Genomic DNA, 26,224 nt, shown 5'->3' with positions numbered 1-26,224 from the left:
GGTCTGGAAGTGAAGACCAATCCTAGGCTTGACCTGAAAGGTTCCTATAATGTTCCCTCTGAGAAATCTCACTGGGGCCATGATTATCAAACTATAAGGGTCCAGTGGTGTGCCAAAGAGTGCCTGCAGATATAGGAAAAACAAAGTCTGTATTGCAGAAAACAGTAAAATAGCAGTTATTAAAAGTCAAATTCAGCCCTGGCCAGTGTGACTCAGCCGATTGGAGCATTGTCCTGTATACCTAAGGTCACTGGCTCAATTTCCAGTCAAGCCCTGATGTTTCTCTCTCTTTCTCTCTTTCTCTCTCTGCCCCCCCCTCTCTAAAATCAACTAAAAAAGCATATCTTTGGGTGAGGATTTAAAAAAAAATTTTCAAATTCCCTAATTATTAAGAACAGGACTTTAGATCTTTGCCTATAATAGTGTGCATGTGCAAACTGCTTATGTGCACAAAGGAAGTCAGAACTTGTTGGGGAGGCGACCCTGTGGCCAGGCCCACAGAGTTCAACAGGTGTTAAAAAGACAAAGGAAGTACAGGTGACATTCCAGTAAGGGAGGACAGGTTTGGAGGGCGTACAGAGTGATCTGGGCTTGTTTTGGCGACCAAGGATCATGAAGGTCTAGGTAGTGGCAGGAGATGAGATTAGACAAGTTAGAATGAACACTGGGGCAGAATTTGGAGAGCCATGGGAAAAGAATACTGATTCCTTGAAGAAATCCGTATCAATGTGCCCTATGGGAAGATGACAATCAGTGCACAGGATGCTTTGGGTACAGAGCCCATGGAGACAGTACAGGTTATCAGTACATCACAACCAGGGATGAAGCAACAAGAACATTCACTCAGAAGGTGGAATGGGATGGCCAAGAAGAAGTGAACCAGGCATGCCTTAAAGGAAGGATTGGTTGCCTTTGTTGACTGCTTAGTTGAGGATGAAGAGGAAATGAGATTATAGGATGCCTAGAGCCTGGATAACTAAGAAAAGGGTGGATGGAGTCTTTGTGGGCCACTTTATAGAGCCCCAGACACATAGGGGTGCTATTCCCATAGACCGCAGTGGAAATCCCACTTCCTGGAGTGGCAAGGAAACAGCCTGCAACCCGTTTATAGCAGCCTTGTCTTTGAGAGAAACAGGAAGTCCAGAGAGAAAATGTTCATTTGGAAAAAAAATGTATGTGTTTCAACACTTTGGGAACTTCTGAGGCTGAATGGACAGTGAGGTACAGGGCAGTAACAGAAGACCAGGTTGCACAGAGAAATTTGATTGTTAGCCTATTAGTACTATATTCTGCTTTTGCTATTTAAAAAGAAAAATTAAGCCCCAACAGTCCCAGGTAACAGATGAGCACAATTGGCTACTATTTTCAGCTGTTTGGTGCATTGTATGACACAAGAAGGATGCAAACACTGTTAATAAATCAGACCCAAGTTTTCTGACCCGGTTCAAATAAATGAAACTAAAATTAGAGCCTAAAATCATTGTTTCACTAAATAACAATAAATTAGCAGGGAACAAGGGAAACAAAAGTTCTGGTGAGTAATGGTCTTAGAAAACTTCCTTTGAAATTTCTCCACCCTCCTCCTACTCTTTCTCATCTTTGGAGTGACAGTTTCTGGTTCTTTTCTCTGTTTCTTACAAAGGACACTACTGAAAAAGAAAACACTACGCCCACCCTAAGAGAGCTAAATCTAGAGAATGAAGGGAATTTGTGTGTGTGTGTGTGTTTGTGCGTGTGCTCTTGAATTTCGTGAGGCAGACGGGTGCAGTTTGCAGTATTACCTGTTTCTCATTTGGGGATGTTAGGATTCTGAATTTCAAGTTCTGCTGGGAGTTGGGATGAGGCATCTACCACGCACCACCAGGACACCCAGGTGCCACAAGGCCTCTGCCCTGGAGACCCACATTGCCTCTCCATGCTGGCTGGGGCCCATGAAAAGGCTGAGAGTCTGATGGCAGAGAGTCTTCACCCTGCTTCTTTCTTTGGCTCTGGAGGAAATGGCTTTTGCAGTGGAGAAATAAGTAACCATAAGGTCTCTGGGCCTTTGAGAGGAAAGTGGTAGGGAAAGTCCCGGGAACCCAAAGGTCCTGCATACATTCTTCACATCCTTTATAATGTGTCAGTCCCTCTTCAGGGCAGCTCCATCTGTTAATGTACTGTTCCAACTGCTGCTCTCTTCCCAGGGAGGAGATCTCTTTGATGCCATTACTTCCACAAACAAGTACACTGAGCGAGATGCCAGTGGAATGCTGTACAACCTGGCCAGCGCCATCAAATACCTGCATAGCCTAAACATCGTCCACCGTGACATCAAGCCTGAGAACCTACTGGTAAGAGAAATACAATTTCAGGGCATCTTGAGTTCCAAATACTCATGAGTGGATATGAATATTTCTCTTTTTTTATCTTTTCTATTTTCTTTTCTCTCTTAAAAAAAAAAAAATCCTTAAAGGTTAGTGTTCAGCTGGCCTTCAGTAACTATCAGGAAACTAATCTTTTATTTAATCTATAATGATTAATGTGCCATTAAGAGTACTCACCTTATTAGCAAATGAAAACTTGAGGCAGGAGGATGGGAACAAACTCGCTGAGTCTAGGGCCAAGGGCTAGGCCAAGATAGTCAAGAGGAGCATTTACATTTATATTATTTATCTACAGGACTTTTGGGTTAGAACGTTTTACTTGAAAAAAAGGAAGCCCTTTAGAGTTTCTCTTAGTCTCTCAAATTTACATCCCAATAATATGTATGGTCTAAAAGCTAAGAGAATAAATCATAATGAGTTTTTGAAGACACCAGCCCCTCAGCATAAAAGTAATCATGATAAAGACTGATTTTAAAAATCAGAGACATTTTTTTAAAAAAATATATCTTTATTGACTTTAGAGAGAGGAAAGGAGAAGGAGAGAGATAGAAACATCAATGATGGGAGAGTCATTGATCGGCTTCCTAGCCTGCAACCCGGACATGTGCCCTGACTGGGAATTGAACCCAGATGGCCTGGATCCTAGGTCAATGCTCAACCGCTGAGCCACGCCTGGCTGGGCAAAAATCAGAGCCGTTTTAACCCTCCTCTACAACTATTTGGTTTTCTTTTCATGACACCCTCCTCTCATCTCTGGGAAGACAAGAGGCTCTGCTGTTAAGGGGAAGTTTTGGAAAGAACTGAGGAGACAGACTTGGCATCACAAAGTTGTCCCTGGTGAATATGGGAATAACAGATTTTGCTGGCTATTAGGGCTGGAATTTTAATGCATCAACTCAATTTTCCCTCCCCACCAAGATGGTAATTCTTCCTCTACTTTCATTATCCAACTCTGAGAGTAAAGTATTGTATGTGACTATTAGCTTGTCCATCTCTTCAGAAATCTGGGAACTGAGGATTCTCTTTCTAAAACAGTGTTTCTCCAAGGGCGGTTTAAAGACCCCTATGTCAGAATTACTCCCGGATGCCTGTTAAAAATGCAAATTTCTGAGCCTTCTTGTGGCCCTACCAAATCAGAATATGGTGACTGGTGACAGGGTGCAAATGTGCCTTGCAGCACATGATTATATCAACAAAGTTTAAAAGCAGATGAGCAACCCAACAGTTGCTACACAATAAAGGCTGATAAGATCTGCTCTGATGTAGACTATCTATGTACATATCTTGTGCTAAGGGCTTTATATTCATTATTTCCTTGAATTCTCACAAGAACATATGGGAGTAATTATATTACTGTCCCATATCACAGGTAAGGAAACTGAGTGCCTAAGAGTTCAATGACCTGCCCAAGGCCCTAACAACTCAAACGTGAAGAGCCAAGAGCTCAACCTAGCTCTGCCCCACTCAAAAGCCCATGACTACATAAAGCTAGGAGGAGACAGAGTAGTTTATGGCATGCTAGCTATGTGCTAGGTTTTGTGACAAGGAAGACAGACATACGCTTTCCTGGAGGTGACATCCAAGTAGGAAAAATAGGCATTCAAGAAATAAATACACAAGCAATTAGTTAATTGTAATTATGTTAGTAATCTTGTAACCACTGGTTAATAAAGGCAGCTCAGGTCAAATGATGGAGTTCTGATTTAATTGCACCTCCGATTCCACATAGCTGCAGTAGCCTAAACATTCTCCTCTGCTTAGCTGCCTCTGTACACTGCAGCAACTTTCTCCCCATCTGCTTTCATTATTCCTAAATTATGTGGGATGATCTCAAGGGAACAGATTTACAATTGGGCCTTTGTTTAAGAACTTCTCTAAGCTCCAAAAAGTCAGTGATTGAAAATTAAAGTTTCAATCCCTTCCCCCTTTTGCAGGTCAATAGAGCATTATCTATTTCTGTAAATGCCATAAATAATTACATAGCAGTGTTCTTTTACTGAAATTACAACTTAAAAGATACTTGTTAAGTATCGTGCTCATTACAATATATTTTAAATTACTCCAAAAGAAAAAGGCTCTCTCCATTTTTCTTTTCTAATTTAAGAGTGTGAAATACATATGTACATGTATATATACACACACCATTGTAGTAAGTTCATAATCTAGGTTTAAAATATATATGTATGAGAAACTAAAGTAATTTTGCTTCTATAAAATAGCAACTTCTTACTATAGGAGAGTGTTAAGGGTTGGTGAGGTTTGCAGCAATAAATCTATTATGGGATAAAATAGGTAGAAGTATAGAATAAGTTTAACAAAATTAGGATGACATCACAAGTTGCACTCAAGACTTCTGTTAATTTCACATTTTGTTGACCTTTATGTGGAAAAGAGAGAGAGCTGTCATGGGAGGCACATATTCACATACTCAGGATTTATAATCAGATGGACAAAAGTTAAAAATCAAATGCTTCCTTCTTCCTCTGGCTAGTAATATGACCTTGAACAAGTTACTTAACTCCTTTGAGTCTCCTTTAAGAGGATTTTATGAAAATAAAGAGATAACACGTAACTCATTTTTATTCTCCTTTTATTTGTAATAAAAATTAAATTATCCTTAAAAAGAAAACCTTAACTATAAAACTGTACATTGTAAAAATTATCTTTTATCTTTTTTGACATTGTTGAAAATTTTTTAATATTTACCATGCATGGATTTACTATATCATGGCAAAATGTAGAGTTAAAGACTACTTTTGAAAAATGCTACAGTACATCTTTGGTTAAATTTATTCCTAGGTACCTTATTTTTTTAGTTGCAGTGGTAAATGAGATTTTTTTTTTTAGTTTCTCTTTCTGAGAGTACATTATTGGTGTATAGAAATGCCATCTATTTCTGGGGATTAATTTTGTATCCTGCTACTTTGCTGAATTCATTTATTAAATCTAGTAGTTTTTTGGTGGAGTCTTTAGGGTTTTCTATGTACAATAGCATGTAATCAGCAAATAATGACAGTTTTGTTTCCTCTTTCCCAATTTGGATGACTTTTATCTTTTCTTTTTGTCTGATCACTGTGGCTAGGACTTCCAGCACAATGTTGAATAAGAGTGGTGAAAGTCTTATTCACAACAAGACAAAGATATCTCTGTCTTGTTCCTGTTCTTAGAGGAAATGGTTTTAATTTTTGCCTATTGAGTATGATGTTGGCTGTAGTTTTGTCATATATGACCTTTATTATGTTGAGGTATGATCCCTCTATTCCCACTTTGCTGAGAGTTTTTATCAGAAATGGGTACTGGATTTTGTCAAATGCTTTTTCTGCATCTATGGATATGATCATGTGATTTTTGTCTTTTTTAACTTGTTTATGTGATGCATCACATTTATTGATTTGTGAATATTGTACCAGCCTTGCATCCCTGGAATAAATCCCACTTGGTCATGGTATATGATCTTTTTAATATATTGCTGGATCCAATTTGCTAATATTTTGTTGAGGATTTTAGCATCTATGTTCATCAGGTATATTGGCCAGTAATTCTCTTTCTTTGTAGTGTCTTTATCTGGTTTTGGAATTAGGCTAATGCTGGCCTCGTAAAAAAGAGTTGGAAGTGTTCCTTCCTCTTGGATTTTTTGAAAGTTTGAGGAGGGTAGGTGTTCTTTGACTGTTTAGTAAAACTCCCCTGGGAAGCCATCAGGGCCAAGGCTTTTTTGTGCTGGGAGCCCTTTGATTACTGCTTCAACTTCATCGGCACTTATTGGCCTATTTAAGCTTTCTGAATCTTTCTGATTGAGTTTTGGAAGGTTGTAGTTTTCTAGGAATTTATTCATTTCATCCAGGTTTTCCAGCTTGGTAGTGGATAGTTGTTCATAGTATTTTCTTACAATCCTTGTATTTCTATTGGGTCAGCTGTCATTTCACCTCTTTTCTTTCTTATTTTGTTTATTTGGGTCCTCTCTCTTTGTTTCTTGATGAGTCTGGCTAAAGGTTCATCAATCTTGTTTATCTTTTCAAAGAACCTGCTCTTGGTTTCATTGATCTTTTGTATTGTTTTTTTAGTCTCTATGTCATCTATTTCCACTCCGGTCTTTACTATTTTCTTCCTTTTACTCTCTGGGATTTTCTTGTTTTTGTCTTTAAGTTGTAGCATTAAATAGTTTATTAGAAGTGTTTCTTGTTTTTTGAGGTATGCCTATAGTGCTACGAATTTTTCTCTCAGGACTGCTTTCATTGTGTTCCTTAGATTTGAGGTTGTGGTGTGTTCATTTTTTTTTTTTTTTTCAAGAAGTTTTTTATTTCTTCTTTGATCTCTTGGTAACCCATTCATTGTTCAATAACATGCTATTTAGCCTCCATGTGTTTGAATATTTTTGAGCATTTTTATTTTAGTTGATTTCTAATTTCATGCCATTGTGATCTGAGAAGATGCTTGATATGATTTCAGTCTTCTTGAACTTAAGAGACTCATTTTATAACCTAACATATGTTCTATCTTTGAGAATGTCCCATGTGCACTTGAGGAAAATGCATATTTTGTAGGTTTAGGGTGAAATGCTCCTTAAATGTCAATTAATTCTATCTGATCTAGTGTGTTATTTAGGACTGCTGTGTCCTTGTTGACTTTTTGTCTAGAAGATCTGTCCAGTAATGTCAGTGGGGTGTTAAAATCTCTTACTATGATTGTATTGCTATTAATCTCTCCCTTAAATTCCTCCAGAAGTTTTTTTTACATATTTGGGTGCTCCTACATTGGGTGCATGTATGTTTACCAGGGTTATATCTTGTTGGATCTAACCCTTTAGTATTACGTAGTGACCTTCATTGTCTCTTGTTATGGCTTTCATTTTGAAGTCTACTTTGTCAGCTATGAGTATTGCTACTCCAGCTTTATTTTCATTTTCATTTGCATGGAGAATTTTTTCCCATCCCTTCACTTTCATCCTACTGTGTGAGTCCTTTGTTCTGCAGTGGGTCTCTTATAGACCATATATATATATATATATATATGGGCCATGTTTTCTTATCCATTCAGCTACGCTATGTATTTTGACTGGAGCATTTAAGCCATTTACATTTAAGGTTATTATTGATAAGTACTTATTTGTTGCCATTCTTTCTTTATGTCTGTGTTCCTCTCTTTCTCTAGATTTCTTCTTCTTCTCCTTCTTTTCCTTCTTCTACTTCTTCCTCCTCCTCCTCTCCTCCCCCTCCTCCTCCTCCTCCTCTTTCTTCTTCTTCTTTTCTTCTTCTTCCACCAGCCCCTTTACCATTTCTGGTAGTGCTATTTTGGTAGTAATAAACTTCTTTAGCCTTTTTTTTTGGGGGGGGGTCTAAGAAGCTCTTTATTTCACCTTCAATTTTGAATAATAGCCTTGCTGTATATAATCTTGGATTCAGTCCTTATTTTTCATTACTCTGAAAACTTCATGCCATTCCCTTCTGGCCTGAAGTGTTTCTATTGAGAAATCAGCTGTCAGTGTAATGGGTGCTCCCTTGTAGGTAACTTTCTGTCTCTCTTGCTGCTTTTAAGATTTTTTTCTTTATCTTTAATATTTGCCATTTTAATTATGATGTGTCTAAATGTGGCTTTTTGGGGTTCATTTTGATTGGGACACTCTGTGTTTCCTGAACTTGAGTGACTTTTTCCTTCACCAGGTTAGGGAAGTTTTCTGTCATTATTTCTTCAAATATATTCTCTAATCCTTGCTTGGATTCTTCTCCTTCTGGTACCCTTATAATGCATATATTGTTACATTTCAACTTGTCCCAAAGCTCCTTTAAACTGTCTTCCTTCTTTTTAATTTTTTTTTTTTTCTAATTTCTGCTCTGCTTGGGTGTTTTTTTCTCCCTTGTCTTCTAATTCACTGATTCAGTCCTCAGCTTCTTCTAAACTACTGTTGATTCCTTCCAGTGTATTCTTTATTTCAGCTATGTCATTCCTCATTTCCAATCGATTCTTATTCAAGCTTATGAAGTTCTGATTAAGTTGCTTGTAATTCTCACTAAGTTGTTTGAGCATCCTTATAACCATTATTTTGAACTCTATATCTGATAAATTGCCTGCCTCTATTTTCTCTAGTTCTTTTTCTGTCGGTTTCTCCTTTTCTTTCATTTGGGTGATGTTTCTTTGTCTCCCCATTATATTGTGCCAGTTGTCCAAGGATACCAGGTCAAGGCTGCAGGGTGTGAACAGAGCCTCATTTCCAGTAGTCCTGGGGTACTGGGTCAGGCAGCCAGGTCCTGATGGCAGGCCTGTGTGCCTGAAAGGAACTGGGTCATGATGGCTGGGCCAGGTGCAGTACCTCAAGACTGTAGGCCAAGTAGGCAGGCAGGCTGGTTGCATTGTGTCAAGGAGTCAGGAAGGCAGACAGGCCTGACCGGTGGTGGGTACCACATCAAGGTGGCACAGCAGGCAGGCAATCCAGCAGGCAGTCCATGAGTACCCCATCAAGGAAGTGGACCAGTCTGGCAGGAAGGCAAGCCTCCCACCATGTCAAGGAGGCACAGCAGGCAGGCAGGCTGGTAGGCAGGCTAGCCATGCATGCTGAGTCAGGAGGCACAACAGGCAAGCAAGCAGGCAAGCCGGCCATGGGCCAGTTGAGGAGGCAGGCAGGCAGGCTGGCCCTGGGTGCAGAGTGAGGGAGACACCTCTGGCAGGGAGGCAGGCAAGCAGGCTATGTGCACTGGATCAATGAGGTGGTGCATTTGTCTGGGAGTACTAGTTTAGGTGCACCAGTTATGGTGTCAGGCCAGAGCGAGTAGTGCTGGTTCTTCACCCTTGGTGTCCTTGCACCCGTCCATGGCCTCAGGATGCTGGGTCAGTCTGCTCTCTGCAGCCTCCTCTCAAGGAGGACACTGAGGATCCTCCAAAACTGCGTGCTCTCCACTCTCAATCAGAAAGAAGCGTCAGGCCAAACGGCTCAGGAGGGGCAGCAGCTCCTCTGCTAGGAACTCCTGCACTGACTGATGCACCCCCACACACACCCATGTAAACACTCCCTCACACACATGTACCCATACTCACACTCTCAGCCTCCATCTGGTCCTGTCTGCTGACATCTTAGTAATGGAATCTCATTATGAAGTTGTTTTGTTTTTGTTTTTATTTTATCCTTACCCAGGGACACACTCATTGACTTTAGAGAGAGAAGGGGGAGGGAGATTGAGAGAGAGAGCAACATCTGTGTGAGAGAAAAACATCAATCAACTGCCCCCACATGCACCCTGACAGGGGAGAAACCCGCAATCTAGGTATGACCAGGAATCAAACTTGCAAACTTTTGCTGTACAGTACGATGCTCCAACCGACTGAGCCACCAGGGAGGGCACTAAGTTTTTTTTACACAAGTTAATTATGCCAAAGATTTTATGTGATTCATTTTGTTTTTTCAGGGCTGATGCTTAATAGTTGTATGGATAAAAACAAGAGGATGAGAGAATGGATGAGATTAGACAAGAACGTGAATGAGTTCATACTTCTTCACAGAATAGAGGACAGACCCAACATGACACATCCAAGTCATTTCTCAACTCATCTTACATTGAAGACTTGCATTGGCTTCAGTCTAAACCTCACTAATTAGGAAGAGAAAGAACATTATTTCCCCAGCTGCATTTAAGCATGGGACCACGGTGTGTGTGTGTGTGTGTGTGTGTGTGTGTGTGTGAACTTTTAAAAAAATAAACAAAAAACAAACTATCTTACTAAAATCAACTGCCTTCATTTTACATGAATCACCACTAGATGGCAAGCTTGTAGCCTTAGCAGCAAAAATCAGTAGCAGCCTGTATTTATCCCAGGGGGCTGGAGGAAGGGGGTCTTTCTAAAATGTATATGCAGATACCACTTCCTTAGGAAAATTAAAGTCTTTACTGGCAAAAATAGAACTTACATCACTAGTTATTAGATTCTAGAAATACACAGTGATTTTCTTAAAATATTAAATGTTATGTTCAGAAACCATATCTCTTTTGGTCAGAAATTTTCTTTTAAAAATTCTGTGCTTGCTCCTAGCTGTTGATAAAAAATGGCATGCATAGCTCATGACCCTCACTTTTACTAAATGGATTGTGTCCTGTTTTCCCCAAGTGATGACCATAGGTTGTGCTCTAGCTTGTCTTAATTTTCAGTTCAAGCCAATGCTGAGGTAGAAAAACAGCAGATTTCCTTCTGCATTAATCCCATCTCAGAATCCCTAAATAAATCCATTTTCTGATAGGATAGCCAATTATACTGGTAGACAAGGCAAGTGCCACAAAGTGTGTCTAGAGGCCATGTGTAAAAACACACTTGAGCCACCAGAGTTGATTAATGGGTTAGGGATTACCCAAAGGAAGGGGGCCATGAGTCTCACAGGAGTTTGTCACTAGCCCTGCCATCATGACCAGTGAGCTGAAGTGAAGGTGTACGGTATATTAAATCAAATGACAGAATTAATGTTCAAAAATATCTTTAGCTCTGTAAAGATCCAAAATCAGTAAGATAAAATTCAACAAGAAATAGACATATACCCATTCGGACTAAGTAACTTAGGTATAGTTATTTTAATGATCATTGCAGAAAAGCAATAGTAGTAAAACTTGGCCCGACCAGATCAAAGGCTAGTGACTGAACATAAGTTCAGTTTGAGTTTCAGCATGACATGGCTACTAAAGATCCTAATGTGCCCTTACACTCCTTTGACTAAAAGAGGGTCACCATCAAGAGATTCCACTGCCTGCTCACACCACATTATCCCTATGGCAAGGAAACTGAACACATGACATCAGGGGCCTGGAGTTTAGCCCAGAGAAGGTATGAAGAAAGTAGAGCATGATGACAATCATCAAATACATGAAAGGCTGCCAAATGGAAGATGGGAAGCTATTTTGTGTATACTTGAGAGCACTGACCTCAAACTAAAAAGAAGAAGAAATTCATGGGTCAGAGATTTGAGTCTGAAGTAAGAAAACTTTCTAACTAGTACACCTGTTTGAAAATTAAGTGTTTTTTATTACAGATAGCTCATAGTCATTGGAAATGTCAAAACAGAAACTGAATCATCATTTTTCATAGGTGTTTAGAAAAATTTTCTGCTCTCTGAATGTGGTTAAAAGTTGAGGGAATAAAGAAGAAAACATTTCTCCCAAAATTATTTAGTACAATACTGTGTCAGTTACTGTACTCATCATATACTGAAGGTCCTTCTCTGTGGCCCTGTAAATCCATCAGGGAGAAGACAGGAAGTACAGGTGTAGTGTGTTGCCTTGATTGGTCTGCATCCATCTGTTCCCCTAATCATTCCTACTCTCATTAAGGACTTGATATAAATGATTTCATGTTATTTTTTACAATGGAATACTACTATATGTTATTCGTATAGTTCTATGAATTTTTTCTTTATTTTATTTTCCCCCATCATCATCTATCCCCCTGTACTCTCTTCCACTTCCACCCACCCCCCTCACCCCTGCAATCACCAAACAGTTGACTCTGTCCATGAGTTCTTTCTCTTTTTTTGTTTTTGTTTTTTGCTCAATCCCCTTGAAGACTCCACCACTACCAGAGCTGTCTTCCTGCTCTCTATCTAGGAGTCTGTCTCTATTTTCCTTGGTAGTTCAGTTTGTTAATTAAATTCCACATGAGTGAAATTATACAGTATTTGTTTTTATCTGATTGACTTATTCCACTTAGCATAACATTCAACACATCCATCCATACTATCACAAAGGGTAAAATTTTCTTCCTTTTTACTGCCAAGTAGTATTCCATCATATAAATGTACCACCGCTATTTTATCCACCCACCTGCTGATGGACACTTACACTGCTTCCAACTCTTGGCTATTGTAAATTACACTGCAAAGAACATAAACATAGGAGTGCATATACTCTTTAGAATTAGTGCTTTGGGTTTCTTCAGACATATTCCAAGAAGTGGAATCTCTAGGTCATAGGAAGTTTCACTTTTAATTTTTTAAAGTAACTACATACTGCTTTCTACAGTGGCTGCAGCAATCTATATTCCCACCAACAGTGCATGAGGGTTCCCTTTTCTCCGTATCCTTGCCAACACTTGTTTTTTGTGGATTTATTGACAATGGTCCTTTTGACAGGTGTGAGGTGATATCTCCCTGTGGTTTTAGTTTGTATTTCTGTTCATATATCTATTGGCCATCTGTATGTCCTCTTTGAAGAAGTGCCTATTCAGATCCTTGGCCCATTTTTAAATTTGATTCTTTTTCGGTGTTGAGTTGCATAAGTTCTTTATAAATTTTGGATATTAATCCCTTATCAGGTGTGTTATTGGGGAATATGCTCTCTCATTCAGTGGGTTGTCTTTACATTTCATTGATGGTTTCCTGTGGTGTGCAAAAACATTTTAGTTTGATATAGTCCCATCTGTTTATTTTTTCTTTTGTTTCCCTTGCTCATGAAGATATATCAGAAAAAATATTGCTACAAGATATGTTCGAGAATTTACTGCCTATATTTTCTTCTAAGATTTTTATGGTTTTGAGTCTAACGTTTAAGACTTTATTTTGTTCTTGTGTGCAGTGTAAGAAGGTGGACTAATTTTATTTTGCATATATATATATATCTAATTTTTACAGCACCATTTACTGAATACACTGTCTTTAACCAGTGTATATTTTTGCCTCCTTTGTTGAATATTAATTGAATATAAAGACATGGGTTTATTTCTCTGCACTCTGTTCTGTTCCATTAATCTATATGCCTGTTTTCAGACCAGTACCATGCTCTTTTTATTACTATTGCCTTGTAGTATAGTTTGATATCAGGTAGCGTGATTCTTCGAAGTTTGTTCTTCTTTCTCAAGATCATTGTTGCTATTTTTTGTAGTTACAAATAAATTTTGGAATATTTGTTCTAGATCTGTGAAATATGTCATTGATATCTTGATAGGGATTGAGTTGAATCTGAAGATTGCTTTGGGTAGTGTGGACATTTTAATGACCTTAACTTATCTATGAACATGGTATATGCTTCCACTCATTTGTATTTCCTTCAGTTTCTTTCTTCAACGTCTTATAATTTCTGAGTACAGGTATTTTACATTCTTGGTTAACTTGATTTCTAGGTATTTTATTCTAATTTTTGAAGAAATTGTGAATGGGATTATTTTCTTAGTTTCCGTTTCTATGATAGTTCATTATTAGTGTATAAAAATACCACTGATTTCTGAATATTTATTTTGTATCCTGCTACTTTCCTGAATACATTTATCAATCCTAGTAGGGTGTGGGTTTTTTTTTTTTTTTGGTGTATTTTTTTTATCTTTATTGTTAAAAGTATTTTTATTTTTATTTTATTATTTTTTAAAATATTACAGGTGTCCCTTTTTCTCCCCAATGACCCGTTCCACCCCATCCCATCCCCCTCCTCAGTCCCTCTCCCACCATTGTCCGTGTACTTGGGTTGTGCATATATGCATATAAATTCTTTGGTTACTTTCCCCCCTCTACCCACCTGCCCTCCTCCATCCCTCTGACATTTGTCAGTCTCATCAAAGCTTCCATGTCATTGAATCTATTCTGTTCATCAGTTTATTAAGTTCTTTAGATTCCACGTATAGGTGAGATCATGTGATGTTTGTCTTTCGCTGCCTGGTTTATTTCACTTAACATAATATTCTCCAGGTCCATCCATACTGTCCCAAAGGGTATGAGATTCTTCTTCTTTACAGCTGTGTAGTATTTCATGGTGTAAATGTCCCACAGCTTTTTTATCCACTCATCTACTGATGGGCACTTGGGCTGTTTCCAGATCTTGGTTATTGTAAACTGTGCTGCTATGAACATCGGGGTACATATATTCTTTCTGATTAATGTTTCAGGATTCTTAGGATACATTCCTAGCAGTGGAATTACTGGGTCAAAAGGCAGCTCCATTTCCAATTTTTTGAGGAGCCTCCATACTGCTTTCCATAGTGGCTGCACTATTATGCATTCTGACCAGCAGTGTACTAGGGTTCCCTTTTCTCCACACCCTCGCCAGCACATGTCATTTATTGATTTGTTGATGGCAGCCATTCTGACAGGTGTGAAGTGATACCTCATTGTGGTTTTAATTTGCATCTCTCTGATGATTAGCGACGTTGAGCATTTTCTCATGTGTCTCTTGGCCATCCGTATGTCCTCTTTGGAGAAGTGTCTATTTAAGTCCTTTGACCATTTCTTAATTGGGTTGTTTGTCTTCCCCTTGCTGAGTACTATGAATTCTTTGTACACTTTCAAAATTAGCCCCTTATCAGATACATCTGTGGAAAATATGTTTTCCCAGACCCTTGGGTTCCTTTGTATTTTGAGGCTGTTTTCTTTTGCTGTGCAGAAGCTTTTTCGTTTGATGTAGTCCCATGTTTATTTTTTCTTTTTTTTCTCTTCCCCTAGAAGATATATCAGTGAAAAGTCCAGTATATGCAATATCTGTTACTTTACTGTCTATGTTTTCTTCCAGGACTTTTATGGTTTCGTGACTTACATTTAACTCTTTTATCCATTTTGAGTTTATTTTTGTGGATGGTAAAAGTTAGTGTTCTAGTTTCATTCTTTTGCATGTCTTTGTCCAATTTTCCCAGCACCACTTATTGAAGAGACTGTCTTTACTCCATTGGATACTCTTGCCTCCTTTGTCAAATATTAACTGACCATAATGGTGTGGGTCTATTTCTGGGGTCTCTGTTCTGTTTCATTGATCTATATGCCTGTTGTTGTACCAATACCAGGCCGTTTTAATTACAGTGGCTTTGTAATACAGTTTGAAGTCTGGTAATGTGATCCCTCCCACTCTTCTTTTTTTCCGAGATGTCTGCCGCTATTTGGGGTCCTTTTCGGTTCCATAAATTTTTGAAATGTTTGTTCTAGGTCCGTGAAATATGCTGTTGGTATTTTAATAGGAATTGCATTCAATTTATAAATTGCTTTGGGTAGTATGGACATTTTAATGATATTAATTCTTCCAATCCATGAGCATGGCATATTCTTCCACTTGTTTATATCTTCCTCTATTTCTTTTTTCAGTGTCATGTAGTTTTCCGAGTACAGGTCTTTTACATCCTTGGTTAAGTTTATTCCTAGGTATCTTATTTTTTTAGTTGCAATGGTAAATGGTATTGCTTTTTTAGTTTCTCTCTATGAAGGTTCATTGTTGGTGTATAAGAATGCCATTGATTTCCGGATGTTGATTTTGTATTGAGCTACCTTGCTAAATTCGTTTATCAAATCTAGTAGAACTTTGGTGGAGTCTTTAGGGTTTTCTATGTACAATATCATGTCATCTGCAAATAAGAACAGTTTTACTTACTCCTTTCCAATTTGGATACCTTTTATGTTTTCTTCCTGTCTGATGTCTGTGTCTAGGACTTCCAGTACTATGTTGAATAAGAGTAGTGAAAGTGGACATCCCTGTCTTGTTCCGGCTTTTAATGGAAATGGTTTTAGTTTTGGCCCATTGAGTAGGATGGCGGCTGTAGGTCTGTCATATATGGCCTTCATTATGTTGAGGTATGATCCCTCTATTCCCACTTTGCTGAGAGTTTTTATCAGAAATGGGTGCCAGATTTTGTCGAATGCTTTTTCTGTGTCTATTGATATGGTCATATGATTTTTGTCCTTCATTTTGTTTATGTGATGTATCACATTTATTGATTTGCGGATGTTGTACCAGCCTTGCATCCCTGGAATAAATCCCACTTGGTCATGATGTATGATCTTTTTAATGTATTGCTGGATCTGGTTTGCTAGTATTTTGTTGAGGATTTTAGCATCTATGTTCATCAGGGATATTGGCCTGTAATTTTCTTTCTTTGTAATATGTTTGTCTGGTTTTGGGATTAGTATTATGGTGGCCTCATAAAAAGAGTTTGGGAGTTTTCCCTCCTCTTGAATTTTCTGGAATAGTTTGAATAGAATAGGTGCTAAGTCTTCTTTGAATTTTTGGTAAAACTTGCCTGTAAATCCATCTGGTCCAGGATTTTTGTTTGCTGCAAGTTTTTTGATTACTGTTTCAATTTCATTAGTTGTTATCGGCCTATTCAGGTTTTCTGCCAATTCTTGATTCAGCTTTGGAAGGTTGTATACTTATAGGAATTTGTCCATTTCCCCCATGTTGTCCAATTTGTTCTCATATAATTGCTCATAATATTTTCTTACAATCCTTTGTATTTCTGTTGGGTCAGTTGTTATATCACCTCTTTCATTTCTGATTTTACTCATTTGGGTCCTCACTGTTTGTTTCTAAGTGAGTCTGGCTAAAGGTGCATCAATCTTATATACCTTTTCAAAGAACCAGCTCTTGTTTTCATTGATTTTTTGTATTGTTTTTTAGTCTCTATGTCATTAATCTCTGCTCTGGTTTTTATTATTTCCTTCCTTTTGCTTCCTCAGGGCTTTTCTTGCTGTTCTCATTCTAGTTCTTTGTTGTTGTGTTAGATGGTTCATTAGATCTTTTTTTTTTGTTTCTTGAGATAAGCCTGTAATGCTATGAATTTTCCTCTCAGGACTGCTTTTGCCTTATCCCATAGATTTTGGGTTGTTGTCTGTTCATTCTCGTTACTTCCCATGAAGTGTTTGATTTCTTCCTTGGTCTCATTGGTAACCCATTCATTGTTTAATAACATGCTATTTAGCCTCCATGTGTTTGAATATTTTTGAGTTTTTTTATTGTGGTTGATTTCTAGTTTCATGGCATTGTGATCCAAGAAGATACTTGATATGATTTCAACTTCCTGTATTTGTAGAGACTTGCCTTGTGCCCTAACATGTGGTCTATTTTTGAGAATGTTCCATGTGCACTTGAGAAGAATGTGTATTCTGCTGCTTTGGGATGAAATGTTCTATAAATGTCAATTAAATCCATTAGGTCTAGTGATTCATTTAAGGTCTGCATTTCCCCGTTGATTTTTTGTCTTGATGATCTGTCCAATGCTGACAGTGGGGTGTTAAATTCCCCCACTATGATTGTCTTACTGACAATCTCCCCTTTGAAGTCCCCCAAGAAATTTTTCATATACTTAGGTGCTCCTATATTGGGTGCATAAATGTTTATAAGGGTGTTTTCCTCCTGTTGAATTGATCCCTTTAGTATTATGTAGTTACCCTCTTTGTCTCTTATTATGGTCTTTATTTTGAAGTCTATTTTGTCAGAAATAAGAATTACTAGCCCAGCTTTCTTTTCCTTTCCATTTGCATGGAATATTTTACTCTATCCCTTCACTTTTAGCCTGTGTGAGTCTTTGCTCTCACGTGGTTCTCTTGTAGACAGCATATATTTGGGTCCTGTTTTCTTATCCATTCAGTTACCCTTAGTCTTTTGATTGGACCATTTATTCTGTTTGCATTTAAGGTTACTATTGGTATCAACTTATTTAATGCCATTTTCCCCCTTTATGCTGATGTACCTTTCTCTCACTACTCTTTCTTTTTCTTAAAGCAGTCTTTTTAGCATTTTTTGCAATGCTGGTTTCGTGGTACTGAACTCCATTAGCCTTTTTTTGTCTGGGAAGCTCTTTATTTCACCTTCAATTTTAAATGATAGCCTTGCTGGATAAAGCAATCTTTGTTGCATGTTCTTGCTTTTCATTACTTGGAGAACTTTATGGCATTCCCTTCTGGCCTGAAGGGTCTCTGTTGAGAAATCAGCTGTGAGCCCTATGGGGGTTCCCTTGTAAGTCACTGCTTGTCTCTCTCTTGCAGCCCTTAATATTTTCTCTTTGTCCTTGACATTTGCCATTTTAATTATGATGTGTCTTGGAGTGATGGGTCTCTTTGGGTCCCTCTTGATTGGAATCCTCTGTGCTTCCTGAACTTGTGTGGCTTTCTTCTTCGCCAGCCTAGGGAAGTTTTCTATAATTATTTCCTCCACCAAGTTCTCTATCCATTGCTCTCTTTCCTTCCCCTATGGCATTTCTATAATGCGAATGTTGTTTTTCTTCATGTTGTCCCAAAGGTCCCTTACACTGACCTCATGCTTTTTAAGTGTTTTTTTCTTTTTGCTGCTCTGATATGTGATTTTTTTCTACCTTTTCTTCTAAGTCATTTATTCTATCCTCTGCTTCATTGAGCCTGCTTTTAATTCTTTCCAGTGCATTCTTGATATCAGATACAGCATTCTTTATCTCTGTCTGAGTTTTGTTATGGTATGTATCTCTTTTTTTCATGTTTTCACTAAGGTCCTTGATCTTATCATCTAGTGTCTTCTTAAGTTCCTTGAACATCTTTATCATCCATACTCTGAACTTTGTTTCTGATAACTTGCTTAACTCCATCTCATCAAAGTCTTTTTCTGGCGATGTTTCCTTTTCTTTAATATGGGTGTTGTTTCTTTGTCTCCCCATTTTTGTAGGTCTTAGTGTTTATATCTATACATTAGATATATTTGCTGTTCCCCAGTCTTGTGGGATGGGATTTTGTCTTGTGCGTCCAGTGGAGCCCAGAGTTGTTTTTTCCTTATACTTCTGAGCTCTTTGCTCTAGGTTTGTCCCTCTTGTGGGTGTCCCTTTTGTGGTTTCTTTATGTTCTCCTATTGTGGTTGGGTCTGGTCTGGATTGTCATTGATCAGTCCTTGGGGTGACTCTTCTCTCAGGTTGGCTAACTGTGTCTCAGCCCCAACCTGTAAGCTGTTGTATGGGTGCTGGCAAGGCAGGTCAATACACAACTAAACTTCCAGGAAACAAGAGGTATCTTACAAAATATCTTGACAGTCACAATGAAAACAACACACATGAAAATAGAACTGGAAGAGTGAAGGGAGAACACACACACACACACAAAAAAAAAATGCTTAAAAAAAAGAAAGAGAGAAAGAAAAATAATGCTTAGAGAAAGAGAAATGTATATTGTTGTTAATACTGGTGAAGATTTAGAAAATAATAATGAACTAAAATGTAAAAAATAGAGAAGCTACTGGGAGATAACAGGAGCAGAGAAAAGATTCTGAAAGAAGGGCCAGCAAAAAATTAAGGGAGAGAATAGAAATAGGATAATAGTTGAAAATGAGAAAACAAAAATACAAGAAAGAGAATAAGAGGAATGAACAATCGAAAAAAAGACAGGAAGACAGAAAGGAGGATAATGAAAGAATGAAAGAAAAGTAGAAAAAGAAAAAATAAAAAGAAAAAAAACTTATGCCAATAGATCGAGAGGAGAGAGAAAGATAAAGCCCAGGCAGGGAGCAGTCCAGTAAGAGATTTGGGGGAAACTATAGAGGAAAGCAGTAAATTTGGTTATAATAATAAAGTCCCAGTTGTTAAGCAAGGATATCAAGAAAGTCTTGATATTAGATGCAAGGATAAAACAAAACAAAGCAAATAACCAAAGCAAAACTAAAAACATGCTAAGGAAGGCAAAATTCTTTTATAAAAAAGAGGGGAAAAAATTTAGTTAAAAAAATGTTTAAAAAAATAATTTAAAAAAAGTATAACATTTAACAAAGAAGAAAAAACAAATTTTCTCCCCATTTTCTTCTTCCTAAGGAAAAAAGAAAAAAATAAACCAACCCACAAACAAACAAACAAAAAAACCCAAAACCAAAAAAACCAAAACCAAAACCAAACAAAACAAAAAAACAGAAGAAAAAAAGGTAGTCAATCAAGTGAGTTTCTTCTGGGCAACTTATGTTGTCTGAGGGTCATTGTTTTGTGTGGTGATTTCAGTTCTCCTGGGAGGTACTTGTGTATCAGCCAATGTGAGGAGCCGTCTAGGTTTGGCTCTGGTGTCCTTAGGTAGATGGTTGAGCTGAGGCTCTCCGTGGACCACCTCCTCTTGTCAGCTCTTTTGCAACCTTGTAGTTGCCTGGTCTTACTCCAGAGTCTTCTGTAGAGTCTTTATGGTGCTGGGTTGCTAGTGTAGCTCAGGGTATCATTCCCCTTAGAGGTGTCACTGTCATGAGCTCACTCTGCGGGAGTTAGTCTCTGCTCCACTGCCAGGTCCTCAGTCCCTATCTTGTTCTCTGATTCTAGTTCCCCATGCTCTGTCCTGCTGCAGTTTCAGATTGATTTCAGCCTGTTGCCTTTTCTGCATGGGCCATTTCGGCAGCCTGGGCTCAGTGCCTTCGATTAAAAACACATTCTGGTGAGTCCTTTGCCTGCCCTGCCTCCAGCAGGGGTTTTCAGCTTTTCCTTCAGTTCCCAAACAACAGTCTCTGAGATTCTTATTCTTATGATGTCCTCCTGTCAGCTGCTCTCCCCACCCCCTCAGGACTGTGCCCTGCGGGGTTATCTGAGGCCTCAGTGAGCGGGACCGTCCCTTTCCCGTTAAGGAGGGTGCTCCTGGATGCAGGAGAGGCAGGCGGGCTCCACCCCTCCATGCTCAGCTCTGGTTGGCTGGTCACACTAGGCCCGCCCCTCAGACTGTCTACTGTGCAGTCTCCAATCCTAGCATCTGCTGGTCTGTCCAGGCAGTGCACGCTGGGAAGGTGGGAACCAGTTCAGCAATCAAACTTGCAAATGCACAAAGCAACACACAGGCAGAGTCCGCCCTTCAGGATCCTGCTGCCCGAGCACCAAGGCACCCAGTGGGAGGGGATCCAAAGTCAGCTCCACGCAGCTCCCTGCACCGCTGGTCTCAGCAAAGCTGGAGAGCCTTCATGTGCCACTGTGGCGCCCCTAAGGGCTGGTCACCAGTCCCAGCCTCTCCGCACCAGGAGCTCAGGGCATGGGAGGGCTCCTCTCCTCCCCCATGCCTCGTAGATTCAGCGCTTTATGGGGCTTAGCACAATGCCCCACTGGGAGGCAGAGGGTCCCCGTGTGCGGCTGCTCAGTGCAGTCCTCTGGTCCCTTACCACTGGGGTGCCACAGACCTTGGGGCAGCCTTTCCTATGGTTGGCACCCCGAGCACTAGACGCTGGTCATAGCTGCCACTAGAAGCTTTGTTTCTCTAGGAAGGCGCCATCTGCCATTAGAGGCTTTGTTTCCTAGGAAGGTGCAGTCCCCTCCGGGACTCACTGCTCCCCTGGGCCCCTCTGCCCTGTGCGTGGGGCACTCCTTCCCCTCCCGTCTGCTCCGGGTGTGGGATCCTCACTTTTGGATGCCATCAGCACTCCCAAGGGGAGGGAGCTTTGCAGTCTCCAAGCCTTTGGGCTCAGAGCCCAGCACAGGCTTCAGGGGGACTCACCCTTCATAAGCCCCCCTCTCTTACCGGACTTTGAGATGTTTCTTCAGTGCTCCCCACTTGCACTTCGTCCTCTCAGGTATGTTTCTCTGGTTTTTCCAAGCTGGCTACGTAGGATTTTAGGAGAAATCGAGTCCATGGCTGGGAGCGGGGGCGATCTGCTGCTTTTCACAGTGCCGCCATCTTCCCTCTTCCCAATCCTAGTAGGTTTTTGATGGAAATTTTAAGGTTTTCTATATACAGTATCATGTCATCTGCAAATAATGACAGTTTTACTTCTTCCTTTCCAATTTGGATCCCTTTTATTTCTTCTTCTTGTCTGATTGTTGTGGCTAAGACTTCCATCTCTGTGTTGAGTAAGAGTGGTAAAAGCTGACATCCCTGTCTCATTCCTGATATTAAGGGGAATGCTTGTAGTTTTTTCCCATTCACTGTGGTGTTGGCTGTGGGTTTTTCATATGTGGTCTTTGTTATGTTAAGGTATGTTCCCTTGGTTCCCACTTTGCTGAGAATTATCATAAATAGGTGCTGGATTTTATCAAATGCTTTTTCTGCATCTATTGATATGATCATGTGATTTTTGTCCTTCATTTTGTTAATGTGATGTATCACATTTATTGATTTGCAGATGTTGTACCAGCCTTGCATACCCAGAATAAATTCCACTTGATCATGGTGTGTGATTTTTTTAATGTATTGCTGGATATGATTTGCTAATATTTTGATGAGGATTTTAGCATCTATGTTCATCAGGGATATTGGCCTATAATTTTCTTTGTCATGTTTTTATCTCGTTTTGGAATTAGATAATGCTGGACTCATAAAATGAGCTTGGGAGCCTTCCCTCCTCTTGAATTTATTGCAATAGTTTGAGAAGAATAGGTATTAGTTCTTTAAATATTTGGTAAAATTCACCTGTAAAGCCACCCTGTCCAAGGCTTGGCTTTTCTTTTCTCTTTTCTTTTCTTTTCTTTCTTTTTTTCCCCTTCATTTCTTTTCTATTACTGCTTCAATTTCACTAGTTGTAATCTATCTATTCAGATTCTCTCATTCTTCCTAACTTAGTTTTGAAAGATTCTGTTTCTAGGAATTTATGCATTTTGTCCAGATTGTCCAATTTTTTGGAATATAGATGTTTGTAATATTTTCTTAGAATCCTTTATTGTCTTTGGTGTCAGTTGTTACTTCTCCTCTTTCATTTATGATTTTATTTTTTTGGGTTGTCTCTCTTTTTTTCTTGAAGAATCTGGTTAAATATTTGTCAAACTTGTTTAGTTTTTCAAGGAACCAGCTTTTGGTTTCACTGATCTTTTATATTGTTTTATTAGACTCTATTTCATTTATTTCTTCTCTGATCTTTTTTATTTCTTTTTTTTTTTACTCATTCTGGGCTTTGTTTGTTGTTCTTTTTCAGGCTTCTTTAAGTGTAAAGCTAGATGTTTATTTGAGCTTTTTCTTGTTTCTTGAGATAGGCTTGTAACGCTATTCATTTCCCTCTTAAGACTGCTTTCCCTGTGTCCCATGGATTTTGGGTTGTTGTGTTCTTATTTTCATTTGTTTCAAGGTATCTTTTGATTTCTTCCTTTATTTCATTGTTAACCCATTTACTTAGTAAGATGTCATTTAGCCTCCATGTCTTTGTGTATTTTTCAGTTTCCTTCTTATGACTGATTTTAAGTTTTATAGCATATGGTCAGAGAAGATTCTTGATATGATTTCAACCTTCTTACATTTATTGAGACTTGTTTTGTGTCTTAACATGTGGTCTGTCCTAGAAAACATTCCATGTACCCTTGAAAACAATATATATTCTGCTCCTTTAGGGTGAAATGCTTTGAAAATACCAATTAAATCCATGTGATATAGTGTATCATTTAAGGTCACTGTCTACTTGTTGATTTTCTGTCTGCAAGATCTATCCATTGATGTCAATTGGGTGTTAAAATACCCTACCATAACTGTATTACTGTCAATCTCTGCCTTTATATCCATCAAGATTTGCTCTGTGTATTTAGGTGCTCCTATGTTATGTGCATAAATGTTTATAAGGGTTATGCCCTCTTGTTGGTTTGCTCCCTTTATCATTATGTAATGTCCTTCTTTGTCTCTTACTATAGCCTTTGTTTTAAAGTATGTTTTGTCAGATGTAAGTATTGCTAGCAACTTTAGCTTTTTTTCCTTTCTATTTGCATAAAATATCTTTTTTTCATCCCTTTATTTTTACTCTATGTGTATCTTTAATTGTGAGGTGGGTTTCCTGACAACAGCATATACATGGGTCTTGTTTTCTTTTTTAAAAATATGTTTTTATTGATTTTAAAGAGGGGGGGAGGGAGAGGGAGAGAAAAATATCTATCGGCTGCCTCTGTACCCCCCACTGGACACCAAACCTGCAACTTGGGCATGTACTTCAACCAGGAATCGAACCAGTGACCTCTTAGCGCATGGGACATCACTCCACCGACTGAACCACACCAGTCACTGTGGGTCTTGTTTTCTTATCCATTCAGCTACCTTATGTCTTTTTACTGGAGCATTTAAGCCATTTAAATTTTAAGTGATTATTGATAGGTATGTATTTATTTCCATTTTATTTTTTAAACAATATTCCTTTGTTTTCTCCTCCTTCTCCTCCGTTTTCTTTTTGTTCTTCTTCTTCTTCAAGCAAGCCCTTTAAAATTTCTTATAATACTGGTTTGGTGGTACCAAACCCCTTTAGCTTTTTCTTCTCTGGGAAGCTCTTTATTTCTCCTTCAATTCTAAATTATAGCCTTGCTGGGTAAAGGCTGTAAGTCCTTGCTTTTCATCACTTTGAATATTTCATGCCAATCCTTTCTGGCCCAAAATGTTTCTTTTGAGAAATCAGCTAACATTCCTATGGGAGTTCCCTTGTAGGTTACTGACTGCCTTTCGCTTGTGGCATTTAAGACTCTTTTTTCTTTAACTTTTGACATTTTAATTATGATGTGTCTTGTTGTAGCCTCTTTGGGTTCATCTTATTTGGGGGACTCTGTGCTTCTTGGACTTGTAGGTCTTTTCCTTCTCCAGTTTAGGGAAGTTTTCAGCCATTATTTCTTCAAATGGGTTCTTGATCTCTTGCTCTCTCTCTTCTCCTTCTGGCATCCCTATGGCACAGATGTTGTTATGTTTCGTATTGTCCCAAAAGTCCCTTAAAGTATTCTAACCTTTTAAAATTATTTTTTCTTTTTGCTGCTCTGATTGGTTGTTTTTTTCCTACCTTGTCTTCCAAATTGCTGATTCAGCCCCCTGCTTCATAAAACCTACTGTTTATTCCTTCCAGTGTATTCTTTATTTCAGATAAGGTATTCTTTATTTTTGACTGGTCTTTTTTTATGGTTTCTATGTCCTTTTTCATGCTGTTGAGCAACCTTTAGTTTGAGCTCTATATCTGACAAATTGCTTACCTCTATTTCATTTAGCTCTTCTTCTGAAAAATTCTCTTGTTCCTTCATTTGAGGCCTGTTTCTTTGTCTCCCAATTTTGGCTGCCTCTTTGTGTTTGTTTGTATGTATTAGGTAGATCTTCTATGACTCTCAGTCTTGGTAGGGTGCCCATATATAGTAGGTGACCTGTGGGACCCTGTGGCACAGTCTCCCTGATTACCTGAGCTGGGTGTTTTAGGAATGTCCCTTGTTCAATTTATTCATGTGGGACTTCCTGTTTTAATTGAGTCTTGATCGCCATTGGCCCATTCGTGCATTGGATCAACCCTCAGGCTGGGTGAGAGTGAGTCTCAACCCCCAACACAGCATGCAAGCTGCTGTACAGGTGTTGATCACACAAAGTGAAATTTGCCTCAGTAGAGATCACCTGTTGGCTGCTGAGATCTCCATGTGGCTGTGCTGCTTGTGAAGCTTATTGGATCTTGTTCTGTTGTTGTTTGGAGCTGTCCACTAGGTGTATAGTCTGGGCCTCTTTGGAGGGATTCTGGTGCAGGTCAATGTCAGATGTTGTATGTAACTGGCTCTGGGCAACCTGATTGGAGCTATCAGCAACTCTTAGCTCATGGCTCCCTCTGCTCGGCCTGAGCACAAGTGGAAAGTACCAAAGTCTGCTTTTATTAGCACCATGTCCAGGGGCAGGTCAGCAAAAGTCTCAAAGCTCTTAGATATCTGCCCCTGCCTGTAGGCTGCCTGTTAGGCTAACTCACCTTAATGAGCCTCAGGCTATACTCCTCAGCGGCACTTAATTCCACAGGGTGTGGCAAGAGGCACTCAAATGGGTGGGGCTACTGCTTCCCCCCAGGTTTATACTGCATGAATGGGAATGCTCTGGTTGAGAAAGATGGTTTCTCCACTATGGGGGAATGACTCAGTACAGGGATCTTTGTGGCTGACCTCTCAGCTCTCTCACCAGAGCCACTGACCCCCAACTCTCTTCATATGGCTCTAGTCCATTCTGTGCTCCCCCTGTCAAAGCCCAGGGTGAGTGGCTGCAAATGAAATTTTGTGTTGCCCTTTAAGAGAGTGCCTGTGTTTCTAGCCATCTGTCCCTGGCAGAGAGAAACCCTGCTGCCTTTCACAATCAGATGTTATGTGGGCAACTTTCTCAGTTCTGGTGCTCTGGGCTGGGGAGCCCAGCTTGGGGTTTAGACCCCAGAATTCTCAGGGGGAACCCCCTGGAGCTGAGATATCCCTCTGGACCTTCATCTGCCACCCATGGGAGCCCAGCTAGCCCTCTCACACTTCCACACTTCCTACCAGTCTCAATGTGGCCTCCTCTGTAAGTCCTT

General features: G+C 39.3%; 1 protein-coding gene across 2 annotated transcripts in view; it reads left to right on the top strand.

Annotated features, from left to right (window-relative positions):
• The window catches only part of DCLK1 (doublecortin like kinase 1), a 429,374-nt gene that overhangs the window by 356,369 nt on the left and 46,781 nt on the right, over positions 1-26,224 (top strand). For both annotated transcript variants that reach the window (XM_016197264.2, XM_016197267.2), the window contains exon 11: positions 2,184-2,330. In XM_016197264.2, coding sequence (XP_016052750.1) covers positions 2,184-2,330 — 147 coding nt within the window. The remainder of the gene's footprint in view (positions 1-2,183; positions 2,331-26,224) is intronic.

Source organism: Miniopterus natalensis, chromosome 2 (genome assembly GCF_054644295.1).
Source record: "Miniopterus natalensis isolate mMinNat1 chromosome 2, mMinNat1.hap1, whole genome shotgun sequence".
NCBI classification, from domain to species: Eukaryota; Metazoa; Chordata; class Mammalia; order Chiroptera; family Miniopteridae; genus Miniopterus; species Miniopterus natalensis.
Note: the sequence above shows the minus strand (reverse complement) of the source record. Positions and strands in the feature narration are given on the sequence as shown.